Below are 14,481 nucleotides of genomic sequence, written 5' to 3'. Positions count from 1 at the left end.
AGGCACTGACATACACTACAACATGGACGTATCTCACAAACATTACACTAAGTAAAAGAAGCCAATCACAGAAGACCACGTATTGTCTGAATCTTTTTTTTTTTTTTTTTTTTTTTGAGACGGAGTCTCGCTCTGTCACCCAGGCTGGAGTGCAGTGGCCGGATCTCAGCTCACTGCAAGCTCGGCCTCCCGGGTTTACGCCATTCTCCTGCCTCAGCCTCTCGAGTAGCTGGGACTACAGGCGCCTGCCACCTCGCCCGGCTAAGTTTTTGTATTTTTAGTAGAGACGGGGTTTCACTGTGTTAGCCAGGATGGTCTCGATCTCCTGACCTCGTGATCCGCCCATCTCGGCCTCCCAAAGTGCTGGGATTACAGGCTTGAGCCACCGCGCCGGGCCTTGTCTGAATCTTTTCATGCAAATGACCAGAATATAGGCAAACCCAGTGGGACAGACAGTAGGGAAGTGGTTATCTAGAGATGGAGAGGGACTGTGGGGAAATAGAAAGTGACTGCTAACACGTACAGGATTTCCTTCTGGGGTGATAAAAATGTTCTGGAATTAGTAGCAATGGTTGCAAAACTTTGTGGATATACTAAAACACATGAAACTGTGCTGGGCACAGTGGGTCATGCCTGTAATCCCAGCACTTTGGGAGGCTGAGGCAGGTGGATCACCTGAGGTCAGGAGTTTGAGACCAGCCTGGTCAACGTGGTGAAATCCCTTCTCTACTAAAAATACAAAAAAAAAAAAAAAATTAGCCAGGCATAGTGATGGGAGCCTCTAATCTCAGCTACTCAGGAGGCTGAGGCAGGAGAATCACTTGATCATTTGAACCAAGGAGGCGGAGGTTGCAGTGAGCCGAGAACGCGCCATTGCACTCCAGCCTGGGCAACAAGAGTGAAACTCTGTCTCAAAAGAAGAAAAAAAAACAAAAAACAAACAAACAAAACAAAACCAAAACTCATGAAATTGTATACTTTAAAGGGATGAATTTTATGGTATGTAAATTATGTCTCATTAAAAAAAACACACTGTTAAGAAAACCAGGAGTGGTCTAGGGAAATGCCCAGCCACGGCTCTAAGCTCCAGGAGGGGCCATGCCTCACCTCTCTGGTTGGGAACTCAGCACAGCTGGCATCAAAAGGCTGAGTGTCCCCTGTGTCAGGCATCACAGGGTCAGGAGGCTCCTGGCATAGAGGGGATTCGAGGCAGGGCAGTGGAAGAAAGAAGGTCCTGGCGCAGGGAAGAGGGGACCAGGCTGCCGGCCCAGTGCCCAGCTGCTCCCCGTCCCTCACACCCTGGCCCTGGAGCCCTTGGCCACATGCCCCATCCCAGGGACCGCCTAGTTGTGAGAGAAGCCCCCGTGGGAGAAGGCAGGGAGGTCGGGGGCACAGGCAGCAGCCTGGGGCAGGCAAGCCAGGGGGTTGACCTCACAGGCCTCAGCATCCTGGTCCCCTCGGAAGTGGATGGAGTCGGCAGAGTAGAAGGAGGGGTCTTCGTCAAAGTAGTTGTAGGGTCGGAGGAAGAAGCCCACGCCGTTCCCCACAGTCACCGTGTTAGGAATGTCCTCTGCATGTGGGATGTGCAGAAAACCAGCTGTCACCCAGGCCACCAAGTCCTAGCAGGGGAGAAGAAAGAGGGTCACGAGGTCTGGCTTTGCTGAGAATGTGCCCTGCCTCCCGCAGTGACCTTGCAGATAGGGAGTCAGCTCACCCACCTATATGTTCTTAGTTCCTCAGGAAAAATGTGAAGTCATAAAGTTTCTTTTCTTCTTCTTTTTTTGTTTTTGTTGAGACAGAGTCTCGCTCTGTTACCCAGGCTGGAGTGCAGTGGTGTGATCTCGACTCACTGCAATCACCACCTCCTGGGTTCAAGCCTTAGGCACCCGAATAGCTGGAATTACAGGCACGCGCCACCACACTCTGATCATTTTTGTATTTTTAGTAGAGATGGGGTTTCACCATGTTGACCAGGCTGGTCTCGAATTCCTGACCTCAAGAGACCCACCTGCTTCGGCCTCCTAAAGTGCTGGGTGGGATTATAGGCATGAGCCACTGCACCCGGCCGAAGTTTCATTCTTAGTGGGTTCTGAAGGTCCCTAAGGAATCTGGCTCCTGAGGCAGTGAAGTGGCTCATCTTGTCCCCCTGACTCCTCCCCTCTTCCCCAGCTGCCTGCTCACCACTCCATGCAACTGACCTGCCCTGCAATGGTCTCATTGTTGATGAAGTCAGTGAAGTCCACAGTGGGTGTCCAAGGGTCATTCAAATTGTAGATGCTGGTGCTACTGGGCTCCTCCTCCTTCCGCTGGGTTACCGCCAGCTGGTACCTACAGGAGTTTTTGATTAGACCGACAAGTTCATCAACCGTTCCACTGCCTGAGGCTGCACTGAAGAGTGAACAAACACAAGGGGGAAATGAGCCCCGAAGCCTTAGAGTATTGAGCCTCTATATCATCTCTGTCCAGTTCTCCTTGCCTCTGTCTCTCTCTCTCTCTCATCTGTAGACTTCCCGACTTGTCCGCTGTCCTGTACCTTAAACATCACTGGCCCAGCAGACTTCAGGTAGGATGTTGCTCATCCATCCATCTGGATCAGAGCATGATGTTGAGCCTGGGCCTTGGAATCACATATGGACATGGCCTCTTTCCCATCCTAGGTCAAGTTCAGTATCCCAAATACCTAGATTTTAGGGAATCCTCCCTCCGATCTGTGCTCCTATCTCACTGTTCTTTTCCTCCAACCTTTAATGTGAACATTTTAAACATACAGAAAAATTGGAAGAATTGTATGTGAACATCCACATACTCAAGTCTAGCGTCTACCACTAATATTTTCCTAGATTTGCTTCAATGCCTCATATCTCAGCATTCCTCCACCCACCCATTAGGCTTTGTTTTGAGTGGCTACAGATTGTGGCCACAGGAATGTATGTGTGTGTGTGTGTGTGTGTGTGTGTGTGTGTGTGTACCTGTGGGAGGTGGAACAGTGTGGAGCCCTTCATCCATTCTACCTGCCCCACTCCCTCCTGACCGCCAACCACTCACCTCCCCCAGCTGAAGCTTCTCTCCATGGAGCTGTTCTGGGGTAGCGGCTCCCCAGAAAAGCTGCGCACCTGGATGCGGTAGCCCCGGGGGTGACCCCACTTGTTGCTGTGGTTGCTGGCCAGGTACAGGTAGCGAGGGGTTGCACCTCCCATGGGGAAGGTGGCCTGCTCCTCCGTCTCCAGCAGCTTCCGGGTCACCTCCATCCTCTGCATCTGGTGCTCAGGGCTCCACGGCACAGCCATGGGGACAAAGGCCATATCCTCGGCCCAGACCCAGTTCTCTAGTCCTGCTCAGGGTGGGATGGGGGAGGGCCTGTCATGCAATTGCCTTGGCCCCTCTGGACTCTGCCTCCACCTGGCTTCAGAGTGGGGGCAAAAGAGCAGCCCAGAACTGAGTGTGCCCCTGCTTCTCTTCCCTCTCTACAAGATAACCCCAGTCCAGGGATTTGGAGGAGGTCTTTCTCTCTACTCTCTTCTCTGGTAATAATCCCAGATGCCTTGTGACTGGGCCTCCACCAATTGCCTCCCTCTGAAGGGCTGCATGGGAGGGTGTTTACCTGAGGTTGGAACAACCTTGTGGGCAATAGGCAGGGTGGCACTCCCTCTGACCTGAAGACTTCCCCTCACATGTGAAGCCCTGTGGCATTGCCAGGACTGCCTTATCATGAAAATAAGCCGCACATTGACTGAACCTGAAGGAGCTGTGTAGGCAGCATGCTGAGTGCCTTCTGTGTATTCATGCTTTCACTTTTCCAACAATCTCAAAAAGGAGGAACTATCATTGTCTCCATTTTACAGATGGGACAACTGAGGTTTAGAGCATTCAATAATGTACCTTGGTTGGTCAGCAAGGACACACGGTTAATATCATGGCAGTGCTGGGGACCTGGGTCTTAGTCTGGCCTTACACTGCCCACACATCAGCACATAGAGGAAGACAGCATAGAGAGACACCACAACACAAGAACAGCAGACGTGGGGACCAAGGGGAAGGAAAACCAACGCTGGGCCCGATGCTGCTGGGGCTTGGAGGTACCTTTCATGTTTGAAACTTGGCAGGGAGCAGGGAGCAGGGGTTAAGACACAATCTGTTTCCTGAACTTTTGGAGTCTGAATGATTTTATTTGAGTCCAACTAGGTCCCACATTAGGAGTCAAGTTAAGTGATCTGAGACAAGGAGCAATAAATCAAAACATGCTGGTAGTTCCCTCTGCACCTTCCAAAGACCAGGAGAGAGGAGAGACTGATTCAGCAAACCCTTAGTTTCCTTTTGTAGATTCACTGCCCCTAATCCATATCCCAGTGTTTCCACCCTTAGCTGACAATTGCAAACTAAGAGGTTTTTTTTTTTTTTCTTTTTTCTTTTTTTTTTTTTTGGACAGAGTTTTGCTCTTGTTGCCCAGGATGGAGTACAGTGGCATGATCTGGGCTCACTGCAACCTCTACCTCCCAGGTTCAAGTGATTCTCTTGCCTCAGCCTCCAGAATAGCTGGGATTACAGGCACACAACAGCATGCCCAGCTAATTTTTGTATTTTTAGTAGAGACGGGGTTTCTCCATGTTGGCTGGGCTGGTCTCAATCTCCTGACCTCAGGTGATCCACCCACCTCAGCCTCCCAAAGTGCTGGGATTACAGGCGTGAGCCACTGCGCCCAGCCACAGACTAAGAGTTCTTTATGGTCCACACACACAAGTAGGCTCCTGTGGCTAATCACAATAATACCTAGTATTTCTCAAGGGCCCGCTATGTGTCAGGCACTATTCCAAGTGTTTTAAAAGTTGTCCTCATTTAATACAGAGATAAAGATAGATGTGTGTGTATGGGTTGGTTGGAATATATGCTTGAATTTTCTAGCTAAGTCTACTGAGAGGGCCTAAAAGCAATGACATCCCAGTAATGATGAGCACACTTGGTGCCCAGATATTGGTTTCTAAATACCATTCTCCAATAAAGTGAACCTGATCTCCTTGCAGACAAGGTTGATTCCAGGGTAGGAGCAGGGGAAATGCCAGATGAAACATTTTTGGGTGCCAGAAAGTAAGGAAGGGCTCAAAAAAGCGTGGAGGTATGTGAAAAGGACATAGGAACTAATCTGAAGGACCTCCCAATGGCCAGAGTTGGAAAAATGTAAGGAACAAAGTAAATGATAGTACTCCGTTATAACCCTTAAAGTACAATAAAAAACCATGAGTCTATACAATTTGAATAAATAATTGAAAACAGAAATAAAAAGGAAGGACAACTCTTCTTTATGGAAAATTCCAATTAATAAATGTATAAGGAATAAGGAAAACTTTTAAGGATTAAGAAAATGTGGTATATCTACATGATGAAAAACTATTCAGCCTTAAAAGAAGAAAATCTCATTGCAACAACATGGATGAACCTAGGGGACATTATGTTAATTAAATAAGTCAGACACAGAAGGACAACACTATATGATCTCGCTTATATGTGGAATCTAAAAAAAGTTGAACTCATAGCAGTAGGAAGTAGAATGGTGGTTACCAGTGCCTTAAGGAGGCTGGAGTTGGGGAGATGTAGCTCAATGAATAAAAAATTTCAGAAGTTCAAGAGATCTATTGGACATGGTGGCTCATGCCTGTAATCCCAGCACTTTGGGAGGCTGAGGAGGGAGGATTGCTTGAGCCCAGAAGTTCAAGACCAGCCTTGGCAACATAGTGAGATCCCCATCTCTATTAAAAAAAACCAAAAAACAAAAAAACTTAAATTAGCTGAGCGTGGTGGCGTGTGCCCACAGTCCCAGATACTCAGGAGGCTGAATTGGGAGGATTGCTTGAGCTCAGTAAGTTGAGGCTGCAGTGAGCTATACCATTGCACTCCAGCCTGGTTGACAGAGTAAGACCCTGTTTCAAACAACAGCAGAAATCCCAAAGAGATCTATTGTACAACACGGTGACTATAGTTAATAACAATGTATTATATATTCTGGAAAATTGCTAAGAGTAGAGTTTAAGTGTTCTCACCACCAAAAAAATGATAAGGGCTGAGTATGGTGGTTTACACTTGTAATCCCAGCATTTTGGGAGATCGAAGTGAGAGGATCACATGAGCCCAGTTAGTTGGAGGTTGTAGTGAGCTATGATCACACTACCTCATTCCAGCCTGGGTGATAGAGACCCTGTCTCAAAAAAGAAAAAAGAAAAGAGATGAAAAAAAGAATGTAAACCACCTGAGAGCAACACTGTTGTTTCTTTTGTTAAACTGCATAGTGGGGTGCTTGGCACAAGTGTGCATTCATACATTTTTGTTGCTTGCTTGAAAAATGTTGTTATGTGAAAAAACAGAAGTTACAAAACATAGGTACATTATGATAACATTTGAGTATATAAATCTAAATACTTCGATCAGTATATCATATTTATACATAGTATACAATATAATAGATTCTATAATCACAGAGGTAATTTTTTTAACTATGGAAGACTTTTTTTTTGAGACAAAGTCTGGTTGTCATGCAGGATGGAGCGCAGTGGCTCGATCTCAGCTCACTGCAACCTCTTGACTCCCAGATTCAAGTGATTCTCTTGCCTCAGCCTCCTGAGTAGCTAGGATTACAGGTGTACCCATGCCCAGCTAATTTTTGTACTTTTGGTACACACAGGATTTCGCCATGTTGGCCAGGCTGGTTTTGAACTCCTGACCTCAAGTGATCTGCCCACCTCAGACTTCCAAAGTGCGGGGCTTATAGGTGTAAGCCACCATACCCAGCCCAAAGAAAACTTTTAAAGCTAGGCATGGAGACTTCAGCTCACCCCTCCGGCACCTTTGCCTCTGCCAGGATGCCTTACCTGCTACATCCAGGTCCACCTTGAAGTGGGCGCTGTGGGTGTGGGCCGTGCCCAGGGTGTGCTCTGAAACTTTGTTCCCATACCTCTGGGCAGCACCAAAGGGGAATGCTGAGCTGATGTAGCCGGTGGTGTGGAGTCTGACTTCTATGGCCCCATTAGGGTGGAAGACTGTATCCCACACATAGTCATAGTTGAGCATAGTAGACACAGATCTGACAACCAGCACCGTTTCTGCAAGGCCCCCAAAGTAGTGGGAGTAGAGATCTGAGTGGTGTCGCCGCAGGGGGAGGCCCTGGTTGTGTTCAAATACACAAAAGGCATCACGTATTGTCTTGGCGGCCTGGGACTCGAAAAGGAAGTGCCAGTCCACATAAGTGGCCAGGTAGGGGCAGTCCACCCCACGGGTCAGGGGCGTGGAGAAGTGGCCCAAGCCAAAGCTGCTATCTATGTACCGGCTTCGTAGAGCAGAAGGAGAATTGCCTCCATAGATGGCCAAGGCCTCCTGGACACTGACTTCATAGGCCACCCTCTCCCCTTGGAAGCGAACGTCAAAGATCCTTGGGCCGCTGAATGCTCCGAGGCCAAAGGAGAAAGTCCACAGTGAGGAAGCCACTCGCCTTCCCTGGACACTGAAGCGGGGGCCCTGGGGATGGAACTGCAGAGGGGGAGCTGGACCCGGGGGCACAGGGGACTTCAGGAACCAGGACCCACCTGTGCCATTGTCTGGGATCAGCACCACGTTCACAAGGCCGGCCTCAAACTGGGCCTCCAGCTGGGCCAGGCTGTCGTAGTAGCGGCCTTGATAGAACACCTTCTGGATGGTCCAGCGGGCAGGGTCCAGGGCCTTGTGGTTCACTAGCAGCTCCAAGCCCACGGGGTGCAGGAAGAACCCAGCCCCTGAGATGTTGTAGTAGAGGCCAAACCAAGTGGCCCGGTCCCCTGATTGCAGACCACGGGGAGCCGTGTTCATTGTCACCAGGTTCCGTTCCTGGTGCTTGTAGAAGCAACAGTGGTGGAGAAGCCCAGAAGCCTGGGGCAGCTCTCTGTCGAAGATCATCTGGTCTATGTCCAGGTACTCTCGGAATAGCACGGGGCGTCGGTGATAGGGCAGGGGGCCTCCATGACGCTCCACGGTCACGTCCCGCATATAGGAAGGGTGAGGCAGTGGCCCCACCACCAGCTCACTCACGTTGGGCTGGGGTTGCCTGCCAAAGAAGACGATGGCCAGTGCCTCCCGGGCAGGTGGGGGGCTCCCCCTGTCCAGGTGAGCCAGGGCTGCAGCCTTGGGAGGCAGCTGTAGCTCCACTGAGAAGACACAGTTGTCCGAGGGCTGGGCCTGGGCCGCATCCACCAGCCCTGGCCCCAGTCGCTGGGTCAGAAAGTGCATCACAGCTGTCAGCTCCTCTCGGCTCAGGTCTGCAAACAGCTGGCTCTGGCCAGGGTGTGTCCAAGGCTGGGCACTGGGAGATATGGAGGCGCAATGGGGAAGCTGGTTCAGCTTACATTCCCTCTCACCTCCTTTCTCACTCCCAGCCCCGCCTTCACCTATGCCTGTCACCAGAACACTAAACAGGGACAAAATAATGAAGACAGCCATAGCTGAAGCTCCTGGGTCGTCTTCAGGCTCTTGGTTCTGAATGCAGAATGCAAAATAGACAACGATAAACAGCCAGAGAGGACCTGGGTGCAGGATGTTTCTCTCCGCCTCTGAAGGTGCTGCCGGTCAAGAGGAATGATGGATATTGTGAAAAACCCCAAGGGCAGAGGGGTCGAGGGTGGAGCTAGAGGGAACTAGGAATCAGGCCGTGTTCAGGAGGTGGGGCAGAGTTAGGAACTTTGACTTTAAATGACCCACGTAAGCCTCTGTCCTCCTGTTCCAAATCAAACAACACACTCAGGGTCAGGGTCAACGAACCGAGTAGGCTCAGAGGTGCGTTTTGGAGATAAGAACTAGCAAGGCGCAAGAGGAAGTGGGGGTGACTGTCCTGTGGCTCTCCTTTCTCTTCCCTCCAGGTGGAACTTTTCTCCTGGCTGCAAGGCTGCAAGGGAAACTCACCTGGCCACGCCTCCACAGCCAGATTCCCTCCTTCCCTCCTCTAATTTTTGATGTCCTCCAGGTTCTGCCTCCCACCACTCTCTCCTGCCTCCATCCATCAGCCAGAATCCTAGCAGCAGCCTGAGGGAAGCCTGAGAGTAATGATGAGAAGGCAGTATTTAGTAGGGAGCTGGAGGGGCTGAAGGGCTGAGCCAGGTCAGCTGTGTGGAGGCCCCAAGCACCCTAAGTCACTGCAGGGGAGCGTGCAGGGTGCAGAACAAGCTAGAAGCTGCCTGGTTCATTGGGGTGGGGGTGAGGGTGGGGGCAGGAACCAGAGTATAACCAAGACCTTCAGGCCTCCCCTTGTACTGGACTGAGGGATAGGCCAGGGCAGAGGTCAGATGGGGCTGGCAAACTGGCTGTGGACTTACCTCACGCCTGAAAATCCTTTTCCAAAATGGTGCCGACACGGAGAGTGAAGCCGCCTCTGTCCTTCAGAGCCAATGGCTGAGCAGCTTCTTTTCCAGGTGACAAACATGTGGAAAGCCACTGTCATTTGGGCAGCCAGGTCCTGAGGGGAACTAGAAGAGACTGAGGGTTCCAGAAGGGGTTGTGCTTCCCTTGTGTACCTGGGGAAGAATCTTCTCCAACCTTCACACATCTAGGAAGACTTCTCAGGAAGAGATGTTCGAGCCAGCCTTGGAGATGATGCATTCACCTGGCAGAGAAGAAGAAGGATATTCCAGCACAGAAACCCGAAACAGCTCAGCACAAGCAGGGAACAGTCAAGGATCAGCCTATTTGGTGGGAGTTGGGGAGGAGGGGAGTAGGCAGAGGAGGTAAGATCATGAAGCCTTGTGTGGCACATGCTTTCAGCAAGGTAGTCATTGCAGGAGACAGTGAGACAGACATCTGGAAACCTAGAAGAGTTTAAGCAGATAAATCAACATCAGAAGGGTCAGGCTATCCAGAAATGTTTATGCCATCGGTTGTATTTTGATAAGGAAACTTGCCTGGTTTTCCTGCCTCTTGTTCTTTTATTTTACTTTATTTTTTTTTAAACAGTCTTGCTCCATTGCCCAGGCTGGAGTGCAATGGTACAATCTCTGTCTCCCGGGTTCAAGCAATTTTCCTGCCTCAGCCTGCAGAGTAACTGGGATTACAGGTGCATGCCACCACACCCGGCTAATTTTTGTATCTTCATTTCATTTCATTTCATTTATTTCATTTCATTTCATTTATTTCATTTCATTTCATTTCATTTTGAGATGGAGTCTTGCTCTGTCGCCCAGGCTGGAGTGCAGTGGCACAATCTCAGCTCACTGCAACCTCCACCTCCTGGGTTCAAGCGATTCTCCTGCCTCAGCCTCCCAAGTAGCTGGGATTACAGATGCACGTCACCATACCTGACTAATTTTTGTATTTTTAGTAGAGATGGAGTTTCACTATGTTGGCCAGGCTGGTCTTAAACTCCTGACCCCAAGTGATCCACCTGCCTCGGCCTCCCAAAGTGCTGGGATTACAGGCGTGAGCCACCGTGTCTGGCCTCTTGTTATTTAAAGCTGTAGAAGTAGTAGGGCTCATTTCAAGGCTGTAAGAAAAGTAGGGTTCCCCTTTCCTGCAGGATGGAATTTCAACATAATAACTCCCCCCTCTAGGCATGTGAGCCCTTCTTGTCCTCAGGGAAACCAAGAACCACATTTTCTCTTGCTGAGCTGGTTTTGATGCTCTGCAGAAGCTCTTCATGAAAAAACTGTTTTTAAAAAAAAGTTGGGTTTTTTGTTTTTCTGTTTCGTTTTGTTTAGTTTTTGAGACACGGTCTCGCTCTGTCTCCCAGGCTAGAGTGCATGGAGTGCAGTGGTGTCATCATATAGCTCACAGCAGCCTCAAATTCCTGGACTCAAGCAGTGTTCCCGCTGCAGCCTCCCTAAGCCCTTGGATTACTGATGACAGCTCCCTGGATCAACTCGGGAAGGAGAAAGGTTTTCTGAGAGATCCCCTACAGAGTGAGGGCAGGTCTTAGGGGAATTTTGTGGGATTCACAAGTAGGGAGTGTGTGTGTGTGTTAAGAGAAAGAATGGCTAGAGCCGACTCTCCCGCCCAGCAAGGCCTTAGGGAAGTGATAGCCTTAGAGGGGAACTCATGCCCAGGCCCCTCCTCTGTCTCCACCTTGGCAAGACTTGGCGAGGCAGTGGAAAGTGAGTTTAACAGCAGTGACTGTCCACTGAAGACTAGCTGACAGTCCCTGAAAGTCCCAGATTCCAGAGTCTTACCTAACCCTAAAGATGAGCACTCTCAACAAACATGCCTGGAGTTTAATTTCCTGCCAGCCGGGTAGCTGAGGGCACAGAGCTGGTTATCTAACATAAAAAAATAAGGCCAGGCATGGTGGCTCATGCTTGTAATCCCAGCACTTTGGGAGGCTGAGGCGGGTGGATCACCTGAGGTCGGGAGTTCAAGACCAGCCTGGCCAACATGGTGAAACTCCGTCTCTACTAAAAATACAAAAATTAACTGGGCGTGGTGGCCCACGTCTGTAATCCCAGCTACTTGGGAGGCTGAGGCACAAGAATTGCTTGAACCTGGGAGGCGGAGTTCGCAGTGAGGCAACATTGTGCCACTACACTCCAGCCTGGGTGACAGAGCTAGACTCTATCTCAGAAAAAAGGAGGAAAGAAAGAGAGAAAGGAGGGAAGGAAAGAAGGAAAGAAGGAAGGAAGGAAGGAAGGAAGGAAGGAAGGAAGGAAGGAAGGAAGGAAGGAAGGAAAAGGGAAGGAAAGGAAAGGAATGGAAAGGAAAGGAAAGGAGGGAAGAAAGGAGAGAGAGGGAGGGAGGAAAGGAAGGAAGAAAGAAGGAAGGAAGGAGGGAAGCAAGGAAGAAGGAAGGAAGGAAGGAGAAGGGCAGGGAAGGAAGGAAGAAAGAGAAAGAGAAAGAAAAGAAAGAAATAAAGAGAGAGGAAAGAAGAAAGAAAGGAAGGAAGGAAGGAAAGAAAGAAAAGAAAAAGAAAAGAAAGAAAGAAAAGAAAGGAGGGAGGGAGGGAGGAAGGAAGGAAAGAAAGAAAGAAGAAAGAAAGATGAAAGAAAAGAGAAAAGAAAGAAAGGAAGGTAAACGGGCATGGTGGCTCACGTCTGTAATCCCAGCACTTTGGGAGGGTGAGGTGGGAGGATTGCTTGAGCCCAGAAGTTCAGGATCAGCCTGGGCAACATTTTGTAGAGACCCACATCTGTATAAAAAAGTTAAAAAAAAAAAAAAAAAAAGAATTAGCTGCTGTAAGGCATGATCATGATGCCATTACACTTCAGCTTGGGCAACAGAGCAGGATGCTATCTCAGAAAAATAAACAAAAAGAAAAGTGACATTTAATAATTACGCCCAAATGTTGGGGAGTAAAACTCACACCCAATATTCCCATCAATGAGCAGTAACATGGAGATGAGGAACTAGAAAGCTTCTTGAAGTCAAGACAATGGAATTACTGTAACTAAGGCAGGAAAGGGTCATTGGAAACAGATTGTGAAGCAGAAATTTAAAGAAAATAAATACTGCATGTACTCACTGCAAGAAAAGTAAAGGTTAAGTGAAAAACAGAAGTTTTCTTCTACTGCAGGCAAGGCTATAGACAGGTCATGGTGACCTAGCCTGCAGAAATAGGCTCCAGACACCCCCGAACAAAGTTAAAAGAAGAAAAACAAATTTCTTTGCTGTCTTCCCTTTTTCTAACCCATTAATTATGACTATGTTTGCCAATACTTTTATTCAGTAAAATTTGTAAGTTTCTGTTTTACAAGTTATACCAAGTCAACAGTTATGCTATAGGTTACGTGACTTGTCACTGTATAGTTTACTGTCTTTGTCCTGTTTCTGTGTACTAGCCTATGTAAGCTAAACTCTGTCTTTGTTCAATGCTCAGCTTTTTAGATGTGAGTCCACTGAGCCAGTGCGCACCTAATAAACATCCTCCTGTATTCACCCATGCTAGTCTCTCTAGTCCTCTGTGTCCTGCAACAGTTGTGTGACCTTTAGGATAAAGGAAATAAAATCTAATGTCAAGGCCTAGCCACAAGGCAATCCATCCCAGCCAGGGAACTTGTGTCTGGGCCCTTTGGTAAGTTACAGTCAATAGTGAGGAAGGTACCTCCAGCTCTCGGCTAAGAACATGCCATTAAGATAACTAATGCTGGAGCTGAGCACAGTGGCTCACGCCTGTAATCCTAGCACTTTGGGAGGCCAAGATGGGCAGATCACTTGAGATCAAAAGTTCGAGAACAGCCTGGCCAACATGGTGAAACCCTGTCTCTACTAAAAATACAAAAATTAACTGGGCATGGTGGTGGGCACCTGTAATCGCAGCTACTCAGGAGGCTGAGGCAGGAGAATTGCTTGAACCTGGGAGGTGGAGATTGCAATGAGCCGAGATCACACCACTGCACTCCAGCCTGGGTAACAGAGCAAGACTGTCTCAAAAAAAAAAAAAAAAAAAAAAAAGGATGACTAAGGTTGACCAGGTGCAGCAGCTCACACCTGTAATCCCTTCATTTTGGGATGCCAAGACTTGAGGATCACATGAGCCCAGGAGTTCAAGACCAGCTTGGGCAATATAGAGAGACCTCATCTCTACAAAAAATTTTAAAAGAAAATTAGCCAGGCACATCCTAGCTACTTGGTAGGCTGAGGCAGAAGGATTGCTTGAGCCCAGGAGTTCAAGGCTGCAGTAAGCTATGGTTGTGCCACTGCACTCCAGCCTAAGGGACAGAGCAAGACCTTGTCACTAAAAAAAGAAAAAAACAGAGAAAAGATTTATTTTGGTTGAGCGTGGTACCTCATGCCTGTAATTCCAGCACTTTGTGAGGAAGAGACAGGAGAATGGCTTGAGCCCAGGAGTCCAAGACCACCCTGGGCAACATAGCCAGTCCTTATCTCTACAATAACTTTAAAAAATAAATATATATAGGCTGGTGTGGCGGTTCATACCTATAATCATAGCACTTTGAAAGGCCAAGGTGGGCAGATTCCTTAAGCTCAGGAGTTCAAGACCAGCCTGGGTAACATGGCAAAACCCTGTCTACCAAAAATATAAAAAATTAGCCGGATATAGTGGTGTATGCCTGTAGTCCCAGCTACTTGGGAGGCTGAGGTGGGAGGATCACTTGAGCCTACAGGGTGGAGGTTGCAGTGAGCCAAGATCGTACCTCTACACTCTAGCCTGGGCAACACAGTGAGAACCTGTCTCAAAAACAAAACAAAACACCAAAAACATATATGTAGAGAGAGATATTTGGCCAATGACAAATATTGACAGTTAAAGTAAGAAAGGCTGGCTGGGCATAGTGGCTTACACCTGTAATCCCATCACTTTGGGAGGCCAAGGTGAGAGGATCACTTGAGCCCAGGAGTTTGAGAGCAGGCAACATAGTGAGACATGGTCTCTACAAAAAAAAAAATTTTTTTTTGTAGACAAAGTTTCACTCTTGTTGCCTAGGCTGGAGTGCAGTGGTGCAATCTCGGCTCACTGCAACTTTCACCTCCCAGGTTCAACCGATTCTCCTGCCTCAGCCTCCAGAGTAGCTGGGATTACAGATGCCTGTCATC

The 14,481-nt window shown here is 48.6% G+C and overlaps 1 protein-coding gene across 4 annotated transcripts; it reads right to left on the bottom strand.

Moving 5' to 3' along the window:
• Window positions 1-973: 973 nt before the first annotated feature.
• Window positions 974-9,610, bottom strand: LOC135964338 (amine oxidase [copper-containing] 3-like). Of its 4 annotated transcripts, XM_005584300.5 has the most exons (6): window positions 9,324-9,610; window positions 8,914-9,044; window positions 6,858-8,317; window positions 3,046-3,331; window positions 2,199-2,388; window positions 974-1,619 (listed from the first exon to the last, which is right to left on the bottom strand). In XM_005584300.5, the coding sequence occupies exons 2-6, from the start codon at window positions 9,009-9,011 to the stop codon at window positions 1,344-1,346; spliced, it is 2,310 nt and encodes a 769-aa protein (XP_005584357.3). In that variant the 5' UTR covers window positions 9,012-9,044; window positions 9,324-9,610; the 3' UTR covers window positions 974-1,343. The 4 variants fall into 4 exon arrangements, 3 of the variants coding, with proteins under 3 accessions (XP_005584357.3, XP_015294013.3, XP_065387693.1); XM_015438527.4 differs by lacking the exons at window positions 8,914-9,044; window positions 9,324-9,610 and having other exon boundaries at window positions 6,858-8,591; XM_065531621.2 differs by lacking the exons at window positions 8,914-9,044; window positions 9,324-9,610 and having other exon boundaries at window positions 2,199-2,328; window positions 6,858-8,591.
• Window positions 9,611-14,481: the final 4,871 nt, after the last annotated feature.

This window comes from Macaca fascicularis, chromosome 16, assembly GCF_037993035.2.
Source record: "Macaca fascicularis isolate 582-1 chromosome 16, T2T-MFA8v1.1".
Classification (NCBI taxonomy): domain Eukaryota; kingdom Metazoa; phylum Chordata; class Mammalia; order Primates; family Cercopithecidae; genus Macaca; species Macaca fascicularis.
Note: the sequence above shows the minus strand (reverse complement) of the source record. Positions and strands in the feature narration are given on the sequence as shown.